Source organism: Erinaceus europaeus, chromosome 4 (genome assembly GCF_950295315.1).
Source record: "Erinaceus europaeus chromosome 4, mEriEur2.1, whole genome shotgun sequence".
NCBI lineage: Eukaryota > Metazoa > Chordata > Mammalia > Eulipotyphla > Erinaceidae > Erinaceus > Erinaceus europaeus.
The window spans coordinates 101,476,459-101,502,107 of record NC_080165.1 but is presented as its reverse complement, the minus strand read 5'-3'; the positions used below and the strand labels follow the sequence as shown (position 1 = coordinate 101,502,107).

At 43.2% G+C, this 25,649-nt stretch overlaps 1 protein-coding gene across 1 annotated transcript in view; it reads right to left on the bottom strand.

Moving 5' to 3' along the window:
- Window positions 1–25,649, bottom strand: part of ANO2 (anoctamin 2) — a 365,356-nt gene that overhangs the window by 135,154 nt on the left and 204,553 nt on the right. The window contains exon 14 of the mRNA XM_060190229.1: window positions 23,482–23,583. Coding sequence (XP_060046212.1) covers window positions 23,482–23,583 — 102 coding nt within the window. The remainder of the gene's footprint in view (window positions 1–23,481; window positions 23,584–25,649) is intronic.

Sequence of the window (25,649 nt, the reverse complement as noted above, 5' to 3'; positions counted from 1 at the left end):
AAACAATGGCAATAAAGGGAATAAATGAAAATTTTTTTAAATAAGATTTCTAATACAAAATAAACAGATAATTAATTGAAGAAGATCTTAGAAATAACTAAAAATGTACCCCCTTACATTTGATGAAAATACCATGTGGTCATACAGTCAGAACTTGTTCCAGAAGTCAAAGACACAAAGTCAAACAGAAAACCTGCCCTTAGAAAAAGAGACCACCTGGCATCTTGAGAGTTGACAATTATCCATTAACATGTCTGTGGATAACTTGCCTCTGAATGAGTAGATAAATTACTACAGGACTATGGTGGATTGAGTTGTGGCTCCCCAAAATAAACGTCCCAATTCCCAGAACCCGGGAATATGGTTTGATTTGTTACAGAGTTAAGGATTGTTACAGAGTTAAGGATCTTGAGAAGAAAGCAACTTGGATTCAATCCAGGACTTCATACCTGTGAGAATGACCTACATCTACAAAGCAGGAAATGACAGGTGTTGGTGAAGTTGTGGAGAAAAAGGAAACTCTGCTACACTGCCGGTGGAAATGTAATCTGGTGAAGCCCCTTTGGAAAACTGTATGGAGAGTACTTAAACAAATAAAAATGAAATTACTTTATAAGTCAGCAATACCACTTTTAGGCATTTTTCCAGTGGATACTCAAACACTAATTAGAAGGGACATACACACATCTATGTTCATAACTGCATTATTCACAGTAGTCAAAGAGTGGAACCATCCAAAATGCCCATGAACAGACAACTGGCTAAAGAAGTTATTCAATTATTAAATTACTAAAGAAGTCACTGAGTATTAATACAGTAATAAATATTAGTACTCATGGTGGTCTTAAGACATTTCATTGGTAATTGTTATTTTTCTAAAAATAACAACCCACAGAGCATCTAAAACTATTTTAACTTAAATTAGTTCCCTTCTAACTTCCAATACATCCTTTGTGCTATTTTTGCCTACTATTTCAGTTACACTTTATTTAATAGCCTCCAAAGTAGCCATTAAAAATCATTTGTTGACATTATTAAAACGAATACATTTTAGCTTAAAAAAAAGAAGTTATGGTACATATACTCCATGGAATACTACTCTGCGATCAAAAAAGATGATATTGTGTCCTTTGGGACAGAATGGATGGAATTGGAGGTAATTATGCTTAATGAAATAATTTGACAGCGCGTGTCTTCATTTTCACTGAATTCTCAAAACATTTTAATTTCTCCCATTATTTCCACTTTGACCCAGTAGTTGTTAAGTAGTGTACTATTGAGTTTCCATATTTTGGGACTTTTACTAACTTTCTGTTTATTGTTAAGTGTTAATTTAATTCCACTGTGGACTGACAACATGCTTGGGATGATTTCAATGCTCTTGAATTTGTTGACATCAGCTCTGTGGCCTAACATGTGGTCTAACCTTGAGAATGACCCATGTAGACTTGAACAGAATGTGTATTCCAGTTTCTTGGGGGTGAATGACTCTGAAAATGTCCAATAGTTCTAGTTTATCTATCTCTTCATTTAAATCTCTTATTTCTTTATTAATTCTCTGGCTAGATGATCTGTCAAGTTGAGAGAGTGGGGTGTTGAAGTCCCCTACTATTACTGTGTTGCTGTTAATATATTGCTGTAGCTCTTTCAGTAGATGTTTGATGTATTTAGATGGCCTCTTATTGGGTGCACAGATGTTAATAATCATTAAGTTCTCTTGATTGACTGATCCTCTGAGAATTAAAAAATTTCCATCCCTTTCTTTTTTAAAGAAATTTTATTTATGGGAGTCAAGTGGTAGTTCAGCTGGCTAAGCACAGGTGGTACAAAGCGCAAGGACCAGAGTAAGGATCCGGGTTTGAGTCCCCAGCTCCCCACCTGCAGGTGAGTTGCTTCACATGCCTTGCAAAAGGTCTGCAGGTGTCTATCTTTCTCTCCCTCTCTGTGTCTTCCCTTCCTCTCTCCATTTTTCTCTGTCCTATCCAACAATGACGACATCAATAATAACAACAATAATAACTACAAAAGTAAAACAACAATGGCAACAAAAAGGGAATAAATAAATAATTAAACAAAAATTTAAAAAATTATTTATAAAGAGATGAAAGACAACTACTAGATGGCTTCACTGAAATGTGCAATCTGGATATTTGATACACATGAACTCTCAAAACAAACAAAACCAGAATCAAGCAAACTCTAACTAAGACTTATGAGAACGATGGTGGTTGTCTTTTGGAGGTGGGAAGATGGGGCCACAGAACTTTAGTGGTGGGTGTGGTGCGGACCTCGACACTGTAGTCTTACAATTTTGTAGCCCGCTGTTAATCACAAATAAGAAATGGGAAAAAAAAAAAACAGAAAAAAGGAAAGAAAAGAAAAGAAAGAAAATTGAAGGAAAAGAAAGGAATGGAAAAGGCAGGAGAGGAGAGGAGAGGAGAGGGGAGGGGAGGGGAGGGGAGGGGAGGGGAGGGGAGGGGAGGGGAGGGGAGGGGAAGGGAGGGGAGGGGAGGGGAAGGGAGGAGCTAGAAGCCACAGTGAACGATTCTTCCACAGAGCCTTCACAGGGAGCACAACCCTGCCAAAACCCTTTGGCCTCCAGAATCCTGAGAAAACAAATTTGTGTTGTTTTCAGCCACCCAGTTTGTGGTTGGTAATTTGTTCTAATAACAACTAGGACATGGATATAAGGGCCAACAGCTAAGTTTGCCTAGGGAGCAAGAGTTGGGCTCCCAGCAGAGTTCACAATTGCTCTGAATTTTCTAGGACAAGAAGAACTAAGCTGAACTAAAAGGTGAAAAGCATATTCCAAGCAAAGAGACCCACATACACATAGCCACAGAGGCATGATTCAGCAAGATGGACTCAAAAACTTGCAAGTGTACTTGGAAATGTTTGGCAGAGCAGGTTCACAAGGGAGAGTAGGATATGAAGTTGGAGAGGTGGGTCATGTAGGATCTTATGGGTAAAGCCAAGAAGCTGGAAAACCATCCTAGACACTCTGGAGAGCTTTGAAGCCTTGTGAGGCAGGGAGAGTTACTGTGAGGTCTGCATCCTGGAGGCATCCCTCTGACATAGCTGGAACAGGGCTACAGAAGACAGGGAGGCAGCCTGGGGTCTCAGAAGTAGTCTGAACAAGATACAATGAGGGATGGAGAGGAAGGGACACAAGAGGCATCAACAGGTAGACCCCACAGACACAAGGTTTACCAGACGTAAAATTGAGGAAAGGGAGCAACTGAACATGATTCCAAAGTCTTCAGCTTTTAACAACTGAGTCTACCCAAACTTAATAAGAGTGAATTGTAAATTTATTCTTGTTTTACTTTTCTTCCTAATTTTTTTCATGAAAGGAAATGGATAAATAGATAAACTTTAGCACTTTAAAGTACCTTTTGTCTCTGAGTACTTCAAGCATTTATTTCCAGAAAACAGTCTTAGTTCCCATTGGGGGGAAACTTTGGCAGATGGTTCACTGGAAAACTAAATCCCCTCAACCTTGTGTGCCAACATTCTAATCAACATAGTGACAGCACAGGGGTCAGCGCAGCCCTGAAACAGTCAGGGGTGGTCAGCGCAGAGGGGAGGCTGGCCTGGAAAAAAGATAGAAGATGACATTAGGTGGGCTCTGGGGATCTGAGAATTGCTGGCTTGTTTATGGAATTATTATTTCCATGTTCTGTGGCGTGACTCACATGGGAAGCCCAACCACCTTCCAGACTTCAAGTTGCCAGACTCTTCCTCTAGATCTCATTCGAGTAAAACTCAGATTGAACCCTTCTGCCATCTACCATCCACAATCTAGACAAACATTTTAACAGCCTGTGGGGGAGGATGCCTTCCCAACTCAGGGCTTCCCTTAACTAAAGACTCAACTGGCCCAAAGATGCTAATTGCATTTTCTTAAAGACACACCTCAAGTCCTCCTTCTGTCTTCCAGCTTACCCTTCTGTCAGACAAAGAAGGCAGAGAGAAAGATACTACAACCAGAAGAAATAAGACCCAACAATAAGATCTGTCCCAAAGTCTACTGTTTTTGAGCAACCTCCTTGCTTCTCATAGATATGACAAAGTTCTGGTTTGTTCTTTCCTTTTCGCACACATGAATTATCCACCACTCCACTAGCTCACTCTGATGGGACCTTTGTTTGGCAAAGTCCAAGAGGATTCAGAGTTACTGTCATCGAATTCACACCTGCCTCCAACCTCTGCTAAGGAATCTAAATCTCCGAGTCTCAAGAAAGGCCAGGAAAGAACTTCAGAGAGAAGATATGAGTATCTACTTCCTGTCAACAAGCCATGAACTAATAATCAAGGCCCCTAAAAGACAAGGTTTCTGGCTCCAGCACCTCTGCCCAGAGCTGAAGCCATAGCCATCTGTGTACCATGGCCAAGAAATGGCAGATAACAACCACATCTGACAAGTCTTTTCCACCACCAGGCTTATTTCCTTTCCTGGGCCATCAGAAAGCTAGTGTTGACATGACAATTTTATAACAAGAGCTGAATACTATGAAGCTCTGATTACAATACAGGGATCATTGTTACCCATGAGTACAGCAGCTATTGTCATTCTTTGTGTTGCTTCTCTTCTTTCTCTTCATTTTTTTCTCCTCTTCCTCCCCCTCCCCTCTCCTCCCCCATTCTTCCTTTTTAGTGGGGTCTATCTGAACTTTGATTCATAACTTAGATGTTTAGAATATCAGAGATGCCCAGTCTAGAATCACAGCAGGATATGAGAGCCACCATCCTCAACTGGGCAAGATAAGGACGAAAATGCACAGAATCCACTCCAATATCAAAAATCCCTGTTAGATCAGTTTGGGGTTAATGCTACATTTTCATGATTCATCAAAGGAGTATGAAGACCCACCCTACATACTACAGGGAGGCGGTGATTATTGGAGAATTCACAGTCAAATGAAAAATGATACTAAAGTAAAGAACCTCATATTCAAAGATTTACCAAGTGCTCTTCTGTGGATTAATAATGTTTTCCACAGATCAACATTGTTTGTGTGTACATGTTATAAATCTGAAAAAAAAAAAATCAACATCTCAACAGGAAAACCTTCTCCTTTCTCGGAAGTCAGAGTGACCCTACTTGCCCTCTAAATTGTTTCCAGAAGTTTAAGTTATCAAAGGAGATTTCCAACTTTTCTAGATTGGTCATTCACCAAATGGAACACATTTCCTCTTGGAGTTTAAACCATAGATCATGATTTGTCCCACTAAATCCACATCCCAAAACCCAACCTGAATTCAACTGATGAAATATCTCCATTGAAAGAGCACTCATGATCCATCCAGTGCCCAGAATCATTTTTCAGTAGTGAAGTTGGAAGATGCTAAAAGTTCCAGCCCTTTCCAGAATGTGATAGATGGTTCCCTGCTCAGAACTGAGCCTTAGCATCTAAGACAATGACCCATCATGCTCCAGAGCATCTGCTTTCTCCATGGTCACACATGCCAGAAGAACAAAGGCTTCCTGATCTCCCAGAAGGACCACCCAAGTCAGCGAGAGAGTTTTAGAACATGGCATACATGACCTGCCCAACCTTCACTAACAGAGGATTGAGTCAGAGGGCAAGAGGAAATGACACCAGTTTCTTTACTGTGAAGGTCATGTGTCGAGGGTATTATCATGTGTTGGTTCTTCACCAAGCATGAGAGCAGTGTAGTAAAAAGTCTGGTAAATAAATAAAAACTTGATGTAAACTCTTTCATGAATATAACACTCCTAAAATAACCCAAACCACCCCCCGAGATATTACGTGAGAATATGTGCAGCACTTGTTCAAGCACAGAGGAAGATACATTACATACATTCGTACACTCTATTTGCTTGAATAACCCCAAATTTAACTACATGTGTGTCCCTCATATGTTAACCATAGCATACAGGCTAAGAAAATTGTAATACAGTCATATGAAGACACATTATTCAAGTATTTAAATAATGCTCACAAAATATTTAATGAGGTTGGGAACTTAATTTTCAACCATGTGACAATATACATAAAGTTTTCTAGGAGCTAAAACAACTGATGGCTTACTTTTCTTCTTTATATTTTACTTCCCTCTTTACATTTTCTACACTTAATACATATTTTATATTGAAAAAATGGAGGTTACAGGGGTCAAGCAGTGATGTAGCCAGTAGAGTACACATATCACCATGTGCAAGGGCCTGGATTCAAGCCCCCAGCCCCTGCCTATAGGAGGGAAGTTTCACAAGCAGTCAAACTGTATTCAGGCATTTCTCTTTCTTTCTCTCTCTCTAGCCTACCTTCCCTTTCAATTTCTATATCAGTTAAGAAAAAAAAAAAAAGGCCATTGGGAGTGGTAGATTTGTCATGAAGGCACTTAGACCCATAGGTAACCCTAGCAGGGAAAAGAAAAAAAAAAAAAAAGGAGAAGACAGAGAAGGAGGAGGGGGAGGAGGATGAAGCAGAGGGAAGGAGGAGGAAAGAAAGAAAACAGAAGAAAAGAAAGCAGAGAGGTTACTTAATTTGAGAAAGGTGTGATTTTAAGAGTCTGGTAAAAAAGACAGGAAAGGGAGATGTACTGAGCCAGAAGCTGGCTGTGCTAATTACTGGTCCCTCTCCCCACATTCCATGAATTGGAGTGGAAGGATCCAGAAAGGCCCTGCTGAGGGCTCCCCAGCTCAAACTAGATGACTGTGAGCAAGATCTTTCATGACTCACTATAGGCCCCGGGCTGGTCACTGCCCTCAGAATAATCCAGCTGGCAGAGAGCACACAGTGGTGTTGGGAGGATTAATTCATTCATGTTTATAGACGCACTCTCAGATTCTTGGATGGGAGTCACTCCACACTAAGGAGTGTGTGTATTTCGGCTGAGTACATTTCCAGGGCAAACTTCCTGCCACAGATTTTCTAAATTCAATGCAGATGCCCTAACTCCAAATACAATTAATGTCAGTTGGCTGGTAGGCTGCACATCACTGTAATAAAAAGCGAATTGGATGTCAAATGTCTACAACCAACAGAATACCATTACGCCTTCCAGGAAACTCCCAAGCCTGGGTTCAACAGTTCCAGAGGAGGTTAAGATTCTGGACTGCTGCAGGGTGGGACTATTTTACCCTGAGTGGGCATAAGCCCTTCCAAGGACAGTATGCCTCCTGTGGTAGGCTGTGAACTCTCCACAGATACAAAGGGAGTCAAGGCAGGACCAAGACCAAACAAAAATAAAGTCTTGATGCAAGGGAGCAGCATCAGAATGTTTTGAAAGATGAGAAGCAGCAGCTATATCTGCCCAGATGAGGCACTGACTTTGAACAGTTTGTGGATGAGGAATGGCTGTTAGGACAAGTGGCCCCTTGCCCAAAGCCAGTTCAGACTAGGTTGCAGCCAAATTCTGACAGTAAGGAGCACCCAGAGGAGGAGTGTGTGACCATACACAGGAGTCATGCAGGCCTTTAGGTCGGCAATAGTATGTTTCCTTGCCCCATCTCCTAGCAGTGTGTGGATAAGCCAGGGCGTGTTTGTCAGACACAATGGGATGCTCAAATGAGCCTAGCAGCTATGGGATTGCTTATCAAAGTTTTTACTCAAATTCTACCTCAGATACTGCAGCAGAAAATAGGAAAGGTTTGGGCTAACTTCTTCCAAAAAGGCTTGACTGAGAGTTCACAGATGTAGAAAGCTCAGGGAGTCTTGGGGTGCCTCCCTCTGTGCACCAGCCTGCCTTTACATCTGAAGACAGACTAAGACAGGTGAGTATATTAGCAGTTTCTGCCAACCTCTACAATAAAAGGACCTGCTTCCACTTATGTTTCTGGTGTGGCATCATCCCCTCCCCTCCGCTCCCCAATTCCAGTGTTTAGTCCTGCTTGAGCTCCAGATGGAACCCACAGGGGATAGCTGGCTTTCACTGCCCCCCCCCCCCATAAGTAGTAAGCTATGAATATAAAACACAAGTAGAGTTTTGAAATGGAAAAAAAAAAAAGACAGAACTGGGCTATGGAGATAGCACAATACACAATGATCCTGCAAAAGACTTTCATGCCTAAGGCTCCAAGGTCTTGGGTTCAATTCCCAGCACTAAAATAAACCTGAGCTGAACATGGCTCTAGGATCTCAGTCTCTCTCTCCTCTCTCTCTCTCTCTCTCTGTATTTCTCATTAAGATAAATAAAATTAAGAAAAAGAGAGAAACAGAAGTGTGAATCACAGTGTTCTTAGGCATGGTAAATATTAGGTGAACAAACTCAACAGAGACCAAGGGAGGTGGAGAGTTATCAGCCCTGCTCTGGAAGTTGTGCTTACTAGCTATGAAGCTCTCACCTGGGCTTCCCCATCTGGGAGAACAGCAGCCCCTATGGTCACACTCCTTTCCAGAAAGGGAAGGAGAATGAATGGAATAGCCATTGGAAGGGATAGAGGTGAGGAGAGAGGCCCAGGCTGCTAATCCCTTCTGATAATGGTAACAGCTAACATTCTTGGAATAGACCACTGGGGCTTGAGGGAGAAGGGACACAGCCAGAGCCTGAAGCATATTCTTCAAAATGTAAATGAACTTCTCTCATGGGCACAGAGTGAGCCAAACCCAGGTAAGTTTCAGAAAGGGGGGGCACAAGCCAAGAAGGTACATGGAAGTTGTGACATAGCCACAAATGAGGAAAACAGAGAATATGGGGTCCTTCTGCTGCCAGACAGAAGAGCAAAAGGCAAAGAAACAGTATTGAACTCAGTCTTGGGGGATGAGAGTATTAGTGCTGGTCCCCAATTCATCACCCATCCTTCTCCAGATTCCTTACAAAGCCTTGGCCAGGAAACATTTGACATAGTCACTAGCAGGAAGAGCTGTGCCACTGGAGAGAGAAACAGATTAGATAGATAGATAGATAGATAGATAGATAGATAGATAGATGAGATAGACAGACATAGTCAACCCATATCTGTGACCTTAGGAGAAATATTGCAGTTTCTACTGGAAGGAAATGGGGACACAGAACTCTGGTAGTGGGAACAGTATGGAACTATACCACAATTACAATTTTGTAAAGCACTTTAAATCACTAATAAAAATTTTAAAAAATTTAAAAAGAAGTAGTGACGTCAGATTACAGGCTATGGCAGTGCCAGTCTTGTCTCTATTTCTCTCTGCTCTGCCCTATCTTTGTTCAAATGCAAAAGAGAGGAGCAATGGTTTCTGAAAATGCATCTCTTAAGACTTCCGGGTCCAACTGACTTCCAGCTAGATGGGGTCAGTGAGGGGTAGACAGGCAGGTAAAGGACAAAGAATCTCCAAGGTGTCTCTGCTTCCTCTGTCTCTTTATGCAGTAGCCACAACTCCTCCAGGCTCCTATCACCTGCTAGGGTGGTGGCTCACCCCTCCAGGGTCCAGCTCCACCAAACAGCTTCCCATATGGTACCAGCCTCCCACAAGGGATGGCCTGGGCCATGGCCTTAGTTCCCTGCCTGCTACCTCAGCCTGTTGGATGCTTCCTCCGTGCTGCTTCACTGCCCCTGCTCAGCAGGCCAGCAATTCTGACCTTGCCTTCACCCTCAGGAGCCTTCCCTGATCAAAGTCCCCTGACTAAAACTTCACACTTTGACTATCCAGTTGGTGCCTGCCTGACAAGGCTGTGAGACTTAAGATCACAAGTTCTAAATATGGGAAGATCTGTAGATCTGAACTCACACTCTGTGGTCATGAGTAGGAATGTTCCAAGCTGCCCCAATATCAGGACCCATCTTCCTCAGGTATAGCATAGAGTGTGTTGTCCATTTTCCCTTCAGAGGATGGAACATTCTCTACCATTGTTGATCCAAGTTGAGGGGAAGGTCCTATGGGGACCCACAAAGGGGTCTATTGTGTTGTTCCTGATAGAGATGACTGGTAATATTCAGAGACCCCCCCCCCAACTCTTCATCTGCACTATTCCAGCTTTTCGGTTCATGATTAGTCAACAATTTAACTCTTTTCAGCCACCAGGTTCCAGATGCTACTTTGATGCCAGACTTCCCAAGAGAGATGACCCCAACAATGTGTCCTGGAGCCCTGCTTCCCCAGAGCCCCACCCCACCAAGGAAACAGAGAGACTGGCTGGGAGTATGGATCGACCTGTCAACGCCCATGTTCAGTGTGGAAGCAATTACAGAAGCCAGACCTTCCACCTTCTGCACCCCATAATGATCCTGGGTCCATACTCCCAGAAGGATAAAGAATAGGAAAGCTATCAGGGAAGGGTATAAGATATGGAGTTCTAATGGTGGGAATTGTGTGGAATTGTACCCCTCTTATCCTATGGTTTTGTCAATATTTCCTTTTTATAAATAAAATAATAATAATAACAAACAGACCCCAAGTCCTGATTTGGGTGTGTTGATGCCCACCCCAGATCTCCATGAACATGATGTCCACCCTCTTTGTCTGAAGGTTCTTTTTCTATTGTCAGATAGAGACAGAGAAGGCAAAGAAGCAGAGAGAAAGGGAGTTAAAGAAACCTAAGCACTAAAGCTTTTTCCAATGCAGTGGTGGCCGGACTTGAATCTGGGTTGTGCACATGGCAAAGCAACACACTATCCAAATGAGCAATTTCACTAGCCCTGAAGGCTCTTTTGTGCAGGTAGTCTCTGACTTTTTCACTCATTCATATTTAAGACAGGCCAGAAGTGAGTGCAAAATTTTCCCTCTTTCTCTCTCTCTTATGCACATGTACACACACACACACACACACACACACACACACACACTTCCTCAATGGATCCATGGTGGAACAACTCAAAGATCAGAGCTGAGATGTGCTGGAGACTGGAGAGGACGTTTCCTGTCACCGTGGGTCATGGGTGCTAGAAAGCTTTTCGCACCAAAGTTGTTTCTGAGGATCCCAAAGCAAGAATCCAAGAAGCCAGAACACCTTCTGACACAGGAGGCTTTCCATGGACATTTAAGATTTTCCACACATACAGTGAAAGAGAACAAAAGAGTCCTAAAGGGCTTGTGTCTGCTTCCAGTGAATTATAGGGAAGTGAAGGAATGACTTTGACCCAGAGAGCAAAAGACAAATATAATTTGCACGCTACCAGCTTAGATGGAAAACTCCTAGAGTTCGAGCAAAGCCCAATATGTGAGTCACTCCAGCAAGCACTGCAGGCCCCAGAAGTGGATGCTGGTCTCTGCATCTCCCAGTGTCTGGACACAGCTGGGCCTGAGCTCTCCATGGAGGTTGGTCTACCTGTGCCCAGTGCTAGCTCTAAGGCAGGGCCGTGGCCTCTGCTCCCCACTGTGTCACATTTCTCCTGAGCCTCTCTGTCTCTGTCCTTCCTTATTCACAAGCTCCTGAGCTTAAAGCAAGGCCAAGAGCAATGATTTCAGTGAGCAGAAGAGGAAGTCTTTCAACTAAGACTTGTGATGCTGAGGATGGGCCATGCGATAAAGAGGGCCAGACACCCCCACCCCGTATCCATGGCCAGGGCCACCAGGGGAGCCGTTCCTGGGGTAAGTGATTCACATGATTAACAAACGGGGGTGTTTATGGCACATTTGACACTGCTCTGGAATCTGTGGAGACCAAGTCCCCTGGAAGGTGCAAGGAAAGCGAAGTCTGCAGGAGAAGAAGTGGGGACTATGTTTTTTTTTTTAATTTTTTATTTATAAAATGGAAACACTGACAAGACTATAGGATAAGGAGGGCACAATTCTTCACAATTCCCACCACCAGAACTCTGTATCCCATCCCCTCCCCTGATAGCTTTCCTATTTTTTTATCCCTCTGGGAGTATGGAACCAAGGTCATTATGGAGTGCAGAAGGTAGAACGTCTGGCTTCTGAAATTGCTTCCTCGCTGGACATGGGTATTGGCAGGTCGATGGGGAGTATGTTATTAATCCCAAGGTTTTTTTTTTTTTAATTCTTTTTTAAATTTTTTTTTTCCCTCCAGGGTTATTGCTGGGCTCGGTGCCTGCACCATGAATCCACTGCTCCTGGAGGCCATTTTTCCCCCTTTTTGTTGCCCTTGTTGTGGAGGCCTCATTGTGGTTATTATTATTGCCATTGTTGATGTTGTTTGTTGTTGGACAGGACAGAGAGAAATAGAGAGAGGAGGGGAAGACAGAGAGGGGGAGAGAAAGATAGATACCTGCAGACCTACTTCACCGCCTGTGAAGCGACTCCCCTGCAGGTGGGGAGCCGGGGGCTCGAACCGGGATCTTTACACCGGTCCCTGCACTTTGCACCACATGCACTTAACCCACTGCGCCACCACCTGACCCCCCCAATCCCAAGGTCTTAAGACCTGGGGCTGGCTCACCCAGTAGGTGACACAACTTACTACATGCCAACCTATGGCACATAGTAACCCCTGCACCCCATGAGAATGTTCCAGCAGGGCTCATGGGATAGTGGAGAGTGTTAGGATCTCTCTCTCTCTCTCCCCATATATATGTGTGTGTGTGTGTGTGTGTGTGTGTGTGTGTGTGTGTGTGTGTGTGTGTATCAAAGCCAAAACAGTTGGCCCAGGACTGATTTAGTAGTGCATTTATTAGAACCTAATGCTGCAAATAAATAAATAAATAAATAAATAAATAAATCCCAAGGTTTTAAATGGTTATCCAGAGGCTGGGTGGTGGCATACCTGAAAGAACACTCATTACTATATGGGTTTAAGCCTGGGTTTAAGCCCTCAGTCCCCATATGTAGTGGGAAAGCTTCACAAGTGGTGAAGCAGTGATGTAGGTTTCTCTCTGTTTATATCTATCTATCTATCTATCTATCTATCTATCTATCTATCTATCTATCTGTCTGTCTATCTATCTTCCCCTTCCCTCTCAGCTTCTCTCTGTCTTATCAAATAAAAGCAATAAGAGAGAGAGAGAGAGGGAGAGAGAGAGAGAAGAAAAATCTGCCAGGAGTGGTAGATTCACCATGCAAGCACTGAGCCCCACCAATAACCTTTTAGCAATAAATAAAGACTTTAGCCTCCTTCTTATGTATGCACATACACAAATATTCACACACATATATTCACATGTAGACAAATACAGCAGGCACACATATACAGAGCCATGAGATATGAGAAAGAGAGAGATGTACAGATAGAAACAGCCTGGAACAGACCTAGTCCAAGGACTATGACAGAAGGCAGCGGAACACCAAAAGCAAGCACGAAAGCCCCATTCCTTCTGACTGCTGTCCAGTGTGAAGCAGAATGCAGGCCTCATCTTGCCAGCATCTCCCCACTTCTCACCATAGCTGATGGGAGAAGGCAGGCCCTTCGTGGTCCCAACACTCAGAGCTCAGCCCTTCAGAGTAAGAACCCAGGAAACACATACTCAAGAGGCTTAGAGACCTGTGTCACAAAAATAAAGAGGATTAGAGACCAGTGATGGGGAAAAAATAGACTTCAGACATGGCCCAAGCTCAAATCACCTAAGCTCCTCACCATGTGAATATAACACCGTGACACAAATTAACTGTTTTTTTTTTTTCTTCCCAGCTTTTCCCTTCATCAGTGAAGGACCTTCTTAATCCCTAAGAAGCTTCTTAGAGTCTTACTTGTGTTCTCTCCCTCTCAGCTCTCAAATGATTATTAAAACATTCAATGACTTCAAGAAAGGGTATAAGGTAACTTCACTCCTCCAAAGAACATCCTGATAACCCTTCCCAAAGCCTCTGTGCACAGTCAGGGCCACATCCACTTGGTCAGTGTGAGGGTCTAGACTAAGGCCCCTCCAGCCCTCTGAGCTCTGCAGGAGAGGCAGTGCTGCCCTGAAAAGGACTGAAAGACCCAGTGATGGTGATGCATAATTCATTCCACATTTGTTTGCTACACCTGCCTGAGGCATCCATTCTGAATGCTTCAGTGCTTTGGCTTCAGAAGAGTTTTCTTTTGAAAGAACTGTTCCCAGTGGTGTGCTAAACAGTGAATTAACACCCACCTAGCTACCAGCCTCCTCTGTGTATGTGCTCCAAGTGCGGTGCTCCCCATCAAACATTCATTAGATACAGGGGTGCTGACAGTGCCAGCCTGGGATGGGGGACAGGTGCGTCCACATTAAGTAAACACTTGGGCGACAAGTCCCGAAAGGGGAACTGCCAGGCATGATTCAATAGGACTTTGTTTAAATGTCCTTTTCATGTTTAGAGGGAAGGCTCTTTTGGGACCCACGCAATGGTCCTGCATTCTATAGTACTTCTTGCTCCTCGGGAAGGATATGGATGCATGTAGCTTTTCCCCTCCTTGTCGAGGCCAGTCCTTGCCACTATTCAACATGTGCTCTGTGTGACACAGAGGTTCCACAAGCACACTCCCCTGGTTACTTGCACATTCTCAGGAGCTCTGGGATGGTCAGAAAGTTGAAATTGTTCCTGTCTTTGGGTCAGCAGTCAGCCATCATCCTTGTGTTTTGATTTAGATTTAGGTGTGTGTGTGTGTGTGTGTGTGTGTGTGTGTGTGTGTGTGTGTGTGTGTGTAATTTGCATTTCTAGTCCCCACTCAACTTCCCCAAAGCAAGCACCTGACTTAGGTGCTCTGTGGTGATGCTGACACAGCCAGTGGATGTGGGGACAGGTCTTTGTCATTTGGCTCAGACCTGTTCCCTGCCTGCTCTTCTCTGTTCTATATTGCAAGGCACTGACTTACCCCTGAAAACTGCATTTCTTCCTTCTTTTTAAAATATTTTTGCCAGATCACATTTTAATTCTTAAAGGATTTTATTCATCAATTAATAAGAGATACGGTGGGTCTGGGGAGAGAGAAAGAGAACCAGTATCACTCTGATACATGTGCTGCCAGAAATCAAACTTGAGAGTCCAAAACTTCATCCACTGGGTCGCTTCCCAGACTTTTGAGTTAAATTTTTAAGCTTCAGATTCTTCATCTGTAGCAAGAATCTTATGATGTGTCACAGTTTGCATGTAAAGTCATTGGAAATACTAAATAATGTGAATACTTGATAAAAAGTTTTGTTTTTTCCTCCTGTGGTCTCTCTATCTTCAGAAGCTACTACTACGGCCTGCCTTTTTTTCCCCCCTTTTTTTTTTAACTGTCTTCATTTTATTTTTTAAATTAGGTGACAAGATTGCAAGGTTACAGGGTCTAGTTCCACACCACACCCACCATCAAAGTTCTGTGTCCCCACCCTCCCAAAGATCACTACCATAGTTCTCACAGGTCTCCAAAATAGGAAAACTGCATTTCTGAGAACAACTCAGCAAGTGACTTTTGGTTATACTGGGTCAGTGGGGGTGTGTGCTGGAGGGCCAGTGGGGAAAGTCAGGGGGTTTCTCCCCATCTTCACTCCCGTCTGCTTCAGAAGAAATCTTGAGAAGTGGGGTGCAGCCCCTTCAGTGTTCTAGCACACTCTGGGTAGTCATGGTTCCTGAGTTCTAGGAATCCACCATGGCCCTTGGCCTTCCAGTCCTAAGAGCACTATTAGATTCCTGCTGTTGTTATTCTCTGGGGGCCTCAGCAGCGCCTCTCCTGACACCATCAGAACTGACAAGTCCTGGTAGAATCCTCTCCTCTACTGAACTGCATGGCTTGAGCTCTGTTTCCTCAACTGCACCACAACCAGCACACAGTTGATTAAAAGAAAAGAGGGCCTGGGCTGGAATCAGGGGCTAAGTGAAAGGTAAGGGAGACAAGAGATAGAAACCAGAGCTACTCCCAACCCCTACCACCTACCTACAGCACCTTGCCACCTCTACTCAACTTGGAGCTACGGGTTGGGAAAATAGCATAATAGTTGTGCAACAAACCTTTTTTGCCAAAAGATCCAAGTCTTAGGTTCAATTCCCTTTAACACCATAAGCCAGAACTGAGCAGAGCTTTAGTAAAAAAATATATATATATTCACCCAGTTAGAAACGCATCATCCTGTATGAAAAGAGAAGAGTCTTACCCTAGAGGGAAACTTGAGAAAATCTTTAAATCTTCCCAGGATTGATTATTCCAGAAAATATTTGAAGTGATCCAGGGGGAAAAAATGAGTCTATTCTTTTATTAAGAGTCCCAGACTCCACAGTCTTCCTTGGAAACACAATATATCTCTGTTTATATTCGTGGATTCCCCCTGCTATCAGTTGAACCTCTTGCTGTAAGATGAGCTAACTCTATTCACAGCTGTCCTCAGTGGAAATAGAGCATCACTCTACCAGAATGTATACAAAACCACTAGAGAAAAGAAGAGTAACAAGTTTGCCTTGTACCCATCAATCTGAAGAAAACCGCAACCCTTCCTGCCTATAGTTTAAGGAACAAGAAGCAAGCATGACTTTTAAGGAGCTTCTGAGAATCTGTGAAAAAAAGACACATGAGAGCCAGGAGGGCATGGCCACCAAGAGCACTGCTCTGGCTCTGGGTCTGTTGCACGTCAGCACTCAGCAAAAGTAATTTATTTCTCTAAACTTTAGCTTTCTCAACAACGACTTGGATGTGATAATGGTTTTTCAGACTTATAATGAAAGAAAACCTGGAAAGACATCCACTTAATGAGTACTTTGTAGAAGTCACTTATTATTTTATTATTCTCATCCTTGCTACGCCAACACTCTTGAAAGTCATAATAGATCTAGAAATGGCCATGTATGAAATAGACAATCCACCCACTACAGTTATGGGTTAATGATAAACACCCTCTGGCATGAGCAAAGAAAGATGCAGACTCAGAATGCATAGGCTCTCACTGTGTGACCACAGAGGAAGACAGGACCCAGCATAGAGCTTGGCACTGGGAGAAGCATGTTAGCTCTGACCACTGATGATCCTCACTCTACTGTCCCTCCCATTCCTGATAAGATTGTCTCATCCCACCATAATAGAGAACATTCCATTTCAGATCAGCATCGTGTTTATATGCCATGAACTGCCCTTGGAGGAATTTTCTAGAGAGAGCTAAAAAGCAGTGCAATAAAGTCACCATCATACTTAATGATAGAGGACTACTACTATGTTCCTTCTCAGGCAGAGAACAAGGACATTTATTCTCATCACATCTGCTCAACTCTGTATAAGAAATTCCAATAAATGAAGAAAAAAGAAAATGATAATAATCCAGATTGTAAAGGGAAGAGTTAAAAGTGCCTACTCACAGATAAATATAATTAAATGGAAAACCCTAAGAAAACCACTAGATGTTATTAGATTTGATAAATGGGTTGAACAAAGTCAAGATCAATATACAAAAATCAAATGTACTTCTAAATAGTAGCAATGAGTTTTTCAAAAGTAAAATAAAGAGAGCAATGAAATTTGAAATAGCATCAGAAATGACAAATCATAAGCAAGTTTAGCAAAATATGCACACTGAAAATAAAAGACTGCTGAAAGAAATGAGGAAGACACATAGGGGGCAGTGATAGCATACCCAGTTGGGCACACACATAACCATGCACAAAGATTCAGGATCAAGCCCCCAGAACCCACCTGTGAGGGGAGGGCTTCACAAGCAGTGAAGCAGGTCTGCAGATATATCTCTCTCTCTCTCTCTCCCCCTCCCCCTCCCCTGCTCCCTCTCCTTCTCCCTCCCTCTCCCTCCCTCTCCCTCTCTCGCCTCTCCCTCTCTCGCCCTCCCTCTCCCTCTCTCTCCGTCTCCCTCTCTCGCCCTCCCTCTCCCTCTCAATCTCCCTCTCCCTCTCCCTCTCCATCACCCTCTCCCTCTCCCTTTCCCTCTCCCATTCCCTCCCCCCATCTCTGCCCTATCAAAATAAAATAGAAAGGAAAACAATGGCTACCAAGAGCTATGAATTCATAGTGCCAGCAACAAGCTCCAGTAATAACCCTGGTGACAAAAAATAAATAAATAAAGAGAAGACATGTAAGTGGGAAAATATATAGCATGTCCATAGATTAGAAGATTTAATATTGTTATTATTATAATAGTTCCTGAGATGATATACAGATTTAATTTGATTTTTATCAAAATTTCAATTTTTATAGAAATTAACAAGCTAGTCATGAAATTGATATAAAAATACTAGGCACCCAGAACTGGAAAAGCAATTTTGAGCAAAAAGAAGAGAGTGAGAGTCATATTCCTAATTTCAAAGGTTATTACACAAGTACAATAGTCAAACTGGTTGGCACTGATACAGAGACATAGACAGTGAGATAGAATAAAGTGTCCAGAAACCAAGGAAATAGCAAAGTGGTTTATGCGAAAGACTTCCATGCCCGAGGCTCTTAAAAGAAGGGGGGGTGCGAGAGGTAGCACACCCAGTTAACTGCACATAGTGCAAAGCACAAGGATCAATGCAAGGATCCTGGTTTGAGCCTCCAGCTCTCCTCCTGCAAGGAGGTCACTTCACAAGCAGTGAAACAGGTCTGCAAGTGTCTATCTTTCTCTCATCTTCTTTGTCTTTTCCTCCTCTCTCAGTTTCTCTCTGTCCTATCCAACAACAACAGCAGCAATAACAACAATAATAACAGCAACAACAATAGAGGAGGAGGAGAAGAGTGGCCTAGAAATAAATTCTTACATGGATAGTAACTGTTTTTTTTATGAGGAAGTTAGGATATCTCTATGAGGAATACAATCTTTTTTGAAAAATGCTTCTGGGACGACTTAACAATCACATACAAAAAATAGATATACCAGTCACATTTAAAAAAATATAGGACCCATTCCTTACACACATCAATCTACTGAAAACACACCACAGAAAAAACTGTGAACACTGCTATAAAACTCTTAGAAGAAGGAACAATGAGCTAAGGGATGGCTTATTAGATAAAACACAAAACCCATAAAAAATGTAAAAGGGGAAACAGATAAAAGGAAAGATAGATAAATCAAACTATATTGGAAAATATTTGTGATTCAAACTGTATCACTAATGAAATGAAAAGACAAATCATGGGATATGAGAAAATATTTGACAACAGTAAAGGAGTAGTGTCCAGATTAAATGAAGAACTCTTACAATACAATAGTAAGAAGACAAATAGCCTCGCTTCTTAATGAGGCAAAGAAAGTAAATATATATTTTCCAAATAAGACACATTTCCAACAAGCACATGCAAAGATACTCAACATCATTACTCACTAGGGAACTGTGAATTAAAACCACATGAAACAGCACACCAACCAACTAGGATAGAGAGATTTTTGAAAAGGCAGATAATAAATGTTGGTGAGGACAGAGAGAAACTGGAGTCCTCATCCTTTGCTTGTCAGAATGTAAAATGGCAATGTAACAGTAGATAATAGTATAGAATTTCTTCAAGGTATCAAAGAAAGAGACATGAAACCAGCAATTATAATTCTACTCTTAGGTATCAATCTAAGAGAAATGGAAAAAAATGAATCTACATAAAAACTTGTGCACTATCCTTATCAAAAAGGAAGGACTGCAAAAGCTGAATAAGGGCAAAAGATTGGCATACTTTAATGATGCCTCTTTAGAGTAACTATCAGACCATCCCATCAGCAGGGACCCTAGTCGGGAAATCCTGAGATTCCCAAACAGACATGATGGCCTAGATCTCGAATAAATCCCTCTTTCCATTGTTACCAGCCATCTATATCAGAAACAACAAAACAGACCCCTTTGTGGACCCCCATAGGACCTTGCCCTCAACTTGGATCAGCAACGGTAGAGAATGTTCCATCTTCTGAAGGGAGGCTGGACAACATACTCTGTGCTACACCTGAGGAAGATGGGTCCTGATATAGGGGCACCTTGGAATGTTCCTACCACAGAATATGAGGTCGGATCTACAGGTCTGTCACATAGGCTCCTAAGATGAATATGGGCCCCAGATCACATCAAATCAATGGGGTTTACAGTCAACAATATTTATACACACTTCCCATATTTGGGAGCTACTCTCTTCCCTGATCCAGCTTTCTGGTCCTTTTTCCAGCCATGACATCATCTCCCCAGACAATAGGATCCATCTGCATATGAGATTTCAGGCTCAGAGAAAAAAAGGAAAAGAAAAAAAAAAAAAAAACTAGTATAGTCACAGGCCCTTTAGGATATAACTAAAATAGCTATCTACAAAACAGAGGACTCCCCCCCTCAACTCTTCATCTGTACTACTCCAGCCTTTAGGTTCATGATTAGTCAACTACTTGTTTGGCTTTATATGTTAACTCTCTTTTCAGCTACCAGATTCCAGATGCTACCATGATGCCAACCAGACTTCCCTGGACAGACAACCCTACCAATGTGTCCTGGAGCTCTGATTCCCCAGAACCCTGCCCCACCAGGGAAAGAGAGAGGCAGGCTGGGAATATGGATCCACCTGTCAACACCTATGTTCAGTGGGGAAGCAATTACAGAATCCGGACCTTCCACCTTCTGCATCGCACAATGACCTTGGGTCCATACTCCCAGAGGGTTAAAGACTGGGAAAGCTATCAAGGGAGGGGATGGGATATGGAGTTCTGGTGGTGGGAATTATGTGGAGTTGTACCCCTCTTATCCTATGGTTTTGTCAGTGTTTCCTTTTTATAAATAAATAATAATAATAAAAATTTGTGCACATGTTTTCATAGTAATTATTATTCATTATAACCAAAAGTATCAACTCAAATGCCCACCAGTTGATAGCTATGTAAATGCAATGTGGGACAACAATTATCAATGAACAAGAATAATGTACATATTCTTATAACACAGTGAATCAGGAAGCTAAGTGGAAGAAATTAAAGATATTTTACATGATCCCATTTACATGAGAGTCCAGGATGAGAAAATTTATGAAGACAGAAAACAGACTTGGCAACTACTGGATATAGAGTTTCTTTGATTGAGGGAAGGAGATAAAACTACTTTAGATTGTGAATAAATCAATGAAAATACTAGACACTACTGAACTGTATACTTTAAATGAATGTGAATTCTGTGGTATGAGAACTGAACTTCATTAAAGATATGATTCAAGTAGACTTGGAATCTTTTATTTATTTTTGTTGTCTCTGGAGATTCACCATGCTGGGCCAACAGAGACAGAGAGAGAGAGAGAGACAGAGAGAGTTAGAGAGAAAGAGACTGAGAGATAAGACCACACTACTGAAGTTTTCTCCAATGTGGTGGAGGCTGGCCTTAAACCTGGGTCAAGCACATAACAAAGCAGGCATACTACCCAAATGAGCTATTTTGCCAGCCCAATCTGACATCTTTAAAAAAAAAAAATAGTGGAGGGTCAGGCGGTAGCGCAGCAGGTTAAGGGCAATGGCGCGAAGTGCAAGGACCGGCACAAGGGTCCCAGTTCGAGCCCCTGGCTCCCCACCTGCAGGGGAGTCGTTTCAAGATCGGTGAAGCAGATCTGTAGGTGTCTATCTTTCTCTCCCCCACTCTGTCTTCCCCTTCTCTCTCCATTTCTCTCTGTCCTATCCAACAATAATGACATTAATAACAACAATAATAACCACAACAATGATAAAACAACAAGGGCAGCAAAAGGGAAAAAAAAATGGCCTCCAGGAGCAGTGAATTTGTGTTGCAGGCACTGAGCCCCAGCAATAACCCTGGAGGCCAAAAAAAAAAAAAAAAAAAAAATAGTGCCCAGTAGTGCAGTGGTTAGAGTGCTAGATTTTCAAACATGAAGTCCTGAGTTCAATCCCCAGCATTCTAAGTTCCATAGTGATGTTGATTCTTTCTCCTATCTCTATGATAGGTGATAGACAGATAGATAGATACATACATACATAGGTAGGTAGGCAGGCAGATTATTTGAATTACATTGGGCCTTGAAGATCAGACAGAGCTGTGTTTGATGACCAGCCCCACCCCCACTACCTCTGTGGTGAACCCCTGCTCCCTCTGGACCTCATTAAGTGGGAGGTAAATATCATTCAGCAGAAATTTGTCTTTGGCTTCCAGTGAAGGCTGAACCAAAGTGACTTTTCCAGAATGAAAGAAGCACATCTAAGTCCACTAGGCAAATACTGATACTTGTTCCTGCTCAGTGGCCCGTAAGAAGGTGCCTTTACTAAACACTCCCACACAGGGGACTTCCAGAGCCATGTCATGAGGTGAGTGTTAAAGTCAAGTCTTCCCTTTGCTCAGAGCAACATTTCCTCCATCAAATGGTCACTGGATTCCCTCCCTTCACCTGCCACCCCATCAGATCTAGAATAAGAACAGGAGGATTTGTGATATTAAGGGAAGGGAGGGAGCACAGAAGGACACTAACAGGGATTTCAGGCCACTTTAATTTCTCTCAGCTCGTTCGGGAGGTCATCTCCCCCAGCACCAAGAAGGCATTAGATGCTCTGAGCTCTGCATTCTCAACAGTGTAATGAAAATAGATGTTGAGTGCTAAAACATAAACATATGTATCATCTATAATGCATTCAGATGTTTTTCAATTATTTATGGTTCCTGAAAGTTATTTGACCTATCGTGCACCATACATCCAAGCACTGTTTATATTAGAACCACAGCCCCAGTGTGCGCAATTCCAGCTCCTTGGTATTCCCGTCTACAGAATTAAAATTAAATGAGTCAGTGGTCAATAAAAGTTACATGTGATTTCCATAAAATTATCCATTGTATATGGCTCTGGGGTGGAGAAAGAAGGTTATATGCAGTTGCTAAAGCTAACAGAACAAGAAGGCCTGCTTTCTGATGAGGGTGGTGGTAGTGATCAGTCTCTCCTAAGAATGAATTCATTATTTCCCCAAATAATTGGTGGTCTCAGGCCTATTTTTTGTCTAGAAGGGGGAAAACACTCAAAGAGGGCCACCCTCTTTCTCTTCTAAGTCCTGTTTACTTTTCAAAAAGTAATAAGAGCCAGCAATTCTGAGCTCAAAACCTCCACATTCTTCTGTTTTTGTGCATGAATACATTTGCATGTTAACATGAACCGTTCCAACATAAAGAATGTAAAATTAAATAAGATTTGAATTCGAATCCAAGATGGAGAAAAGGCGCATGTGAAAACAACAGATTTTTCAATCTTGTTGATTTTTCTTTTTTTAAGAACCAGATTAGGAAAGACATAAACAAAGGAAGAGAGAGAGAGAGAGAGTCTCAGAGAAGAGGGAGGGAGGTGCTCCTGGGAGTCAAGAATTACCCACCAGGTGCCGCTTACTTGGGCCCCACCTCACAAGGATTGTGAGTTTTCACAGATCACAGCACAGGTTCTGCAGCTCCACTCCACAGGCTGGATGCTACCCTCAAACTGGGAAATATGACTCAGAAGACACAAGCATCATCCTGGCCCTGGTCTCCCAGGCCCACCCTGGTGACATGACTGTAGGGAGCCATGCCCAAAGCACTCAAGCATTCTCCGTAGTGAGTTCACCCTGAAGGCACTAGGATCAATCTATTTATCTCTCGACTACCTAGCTACCATTAAAAAGTAGTGATGCTAAGTGGTGTGGGGCACAGGGTGTCAGAGGTCACCCTGAGTTGGCCCCCTGCTTCCCAGTCCATTCTGCCCCACCACATCACCCTCTTCTCACAGTCTAGTGTGTGTCCACAGAGGCGTTCCAAGTGAAATGCCAACAGCATGTGAAGGAGTAAAGAGGTCAGTGGACAGATGCCAGCATCTTACCTCTTCAACCTCATTGGCTCCCAACTTCTGGACAACTGACTTGTCACTCTCCTTGAGCAGTTTCTCACGAACTCTGGTTTCATATTCAGGCCGGGAGTGTTCCTAGAACCCAAAGCATCAGAGAACAGTCAGTGAACGGGTGAGGAGGAGCAGCCTTAGCTGTGGGAGATGACCAGACAACAATGAAGTCAGAACTTGGGATCAGATGCTAATGAATAGGAATTGTCACATCACACATGGTCACAAGGAACTGTCTAGACAAGGAACACAATGGGATGGGGAAGAGTGGGAGAGAGGGTTATAGACAGCACTGGTCACCACACTGAAAACCAAACCTGGGAACGCTCCTGGGAATGGTGCCGGTGTTGAGAAAGGAGAGAGCACATGTTAACTAGGCAGCAGACACACAGAGAAGTCACTTGCTTTAAGCAATGGTTTGACCCAAGGTTGAAGGAGATATCTAGTCAGCCCTCCAACAACTAACCTCATACCTCACATTGTACATCTCAGTGAACAGAATCCCAGCTGGAGAAACAGATGTGCCCACAGCTGGGGGTTAGGGCCCCCTTGACAAACAGCTTCCTTGCTCCCTGAGTCTGTAATCTAACAGAGTGATCAATCCATGTCTCAGTCAAAGGTGGCCACAAGGGACCTTAAAGCTCGCCTGCCTGGACCTTCCTCCTGGACAGCTTAGGGGTGTGAATGACTCATTGGCAAGAGCACCCATGCTCAAGAAGCACCACAGGGCCACTTCAGGCCTAGATGGTGAGTCCCCAGGTCTGGGAAAAAAACAAACTGAGAAGACCAGGGCCAGATAGATGGGATACTGGATGGGAACACAAAGGACTCCCTGCAAAGGGAGTGAACAGTGCGCACCTGGCCTTCTCACCAGGGAACTTCTCTCAGCTCCTAACGGACAATGAGCTATAGATGTGAGGACTTCTTAATTACCCCTGAACCACTACTGGCCTCATCTAGGCAGGGTTTCAGGTGGTGCATCATCATGGGCCCAAAATAAGCAACTCCTCATACATGAGAAATCCCAAAGTTGACAATCTAGGCTTCTGCCCCGCACTGGGCATCCCCAAGATGTGCCATCAAGATGGAGAGGAGAAACTACACATGACAAATAGTGGCCAATGAAATGGCAGTGCAAATGCTTTCCTACACTGACCTCCATGCTCTGGGACTCATGGGAGACATAGCCCTCTCCCCCCCAGGCCACCAGGCCCCGTCCCCTGTGGCCACCTAGACCCTTCAGGCATCTCACTGTTTCTGATTCATAATCTTAGATTCCTAATCAAAGCTTCTGCCTGCTGGTGGGTTTGTGGCTGGCTGATTGGTTGGCTGGCTGGTGTGGGGGAGGGAGGCCTAGACCACAGACAAGCTCCAGTTAACTTACTCCCAGGCTGTTTTTTTTTTTATTATTGTTTTTTATTCTGATAGAATAGTGGAGATTCTCCCATTGCTGTGACACTCCCCTGTGGTACCAGTATTGAACCCGGGCTCCACCACTCATGACAAAGCACACACCCTTCCCCAGTGAGCTCTTTCTTCACCCTCTGCTCTCCCCCCACCCAACTGGCTGTTTTCTCCGTGTGGGTGCCCTTTCTTCCCTTTGCTGATCATGACAGTTTGACTAGTCTCCCAGAGCTTGATTGAAAAGAAAACAGAGGGCCTCTTCCTACACTGTTTCTCTTGCATAATCACCACCATATTTCAGGACTTAGAGACCACACAACACCCTATCACAGCTACCCTGTGAGGTGACAGCACCCTGCTGAATGAAACCATTGGAAGATGGGAGACTGCATCTCAGGGGGTGCCACATTCCTTGCCCAAACTGGGTAAGAGTAGGTGTTTTGAGATTTTTAAGCAAATCACACTGGATTTTCAATGTGAGTGAAAATCCCAGTCTAAAATGTAACAAACATGCATGATACTAAGGCTGTCCTTTTTTCCTCTGGTCCATCCTGATCCTGGGCTTGCTCTTGCTCTGGGGAAGCACCAGGCTTGCAACAATGTCACACAAGAGTCACTAAGAGCATCTCTCAGTGTAGGGACAGAACCAGTCTTGGGCAGGCTGTTGTCAGCCAGCATGACTTCTTGGCTTCCAAGTGCCTGTAAAGTCATCTTGGCTTGTTGGGTTAAAGAGGAAACAGGAAACC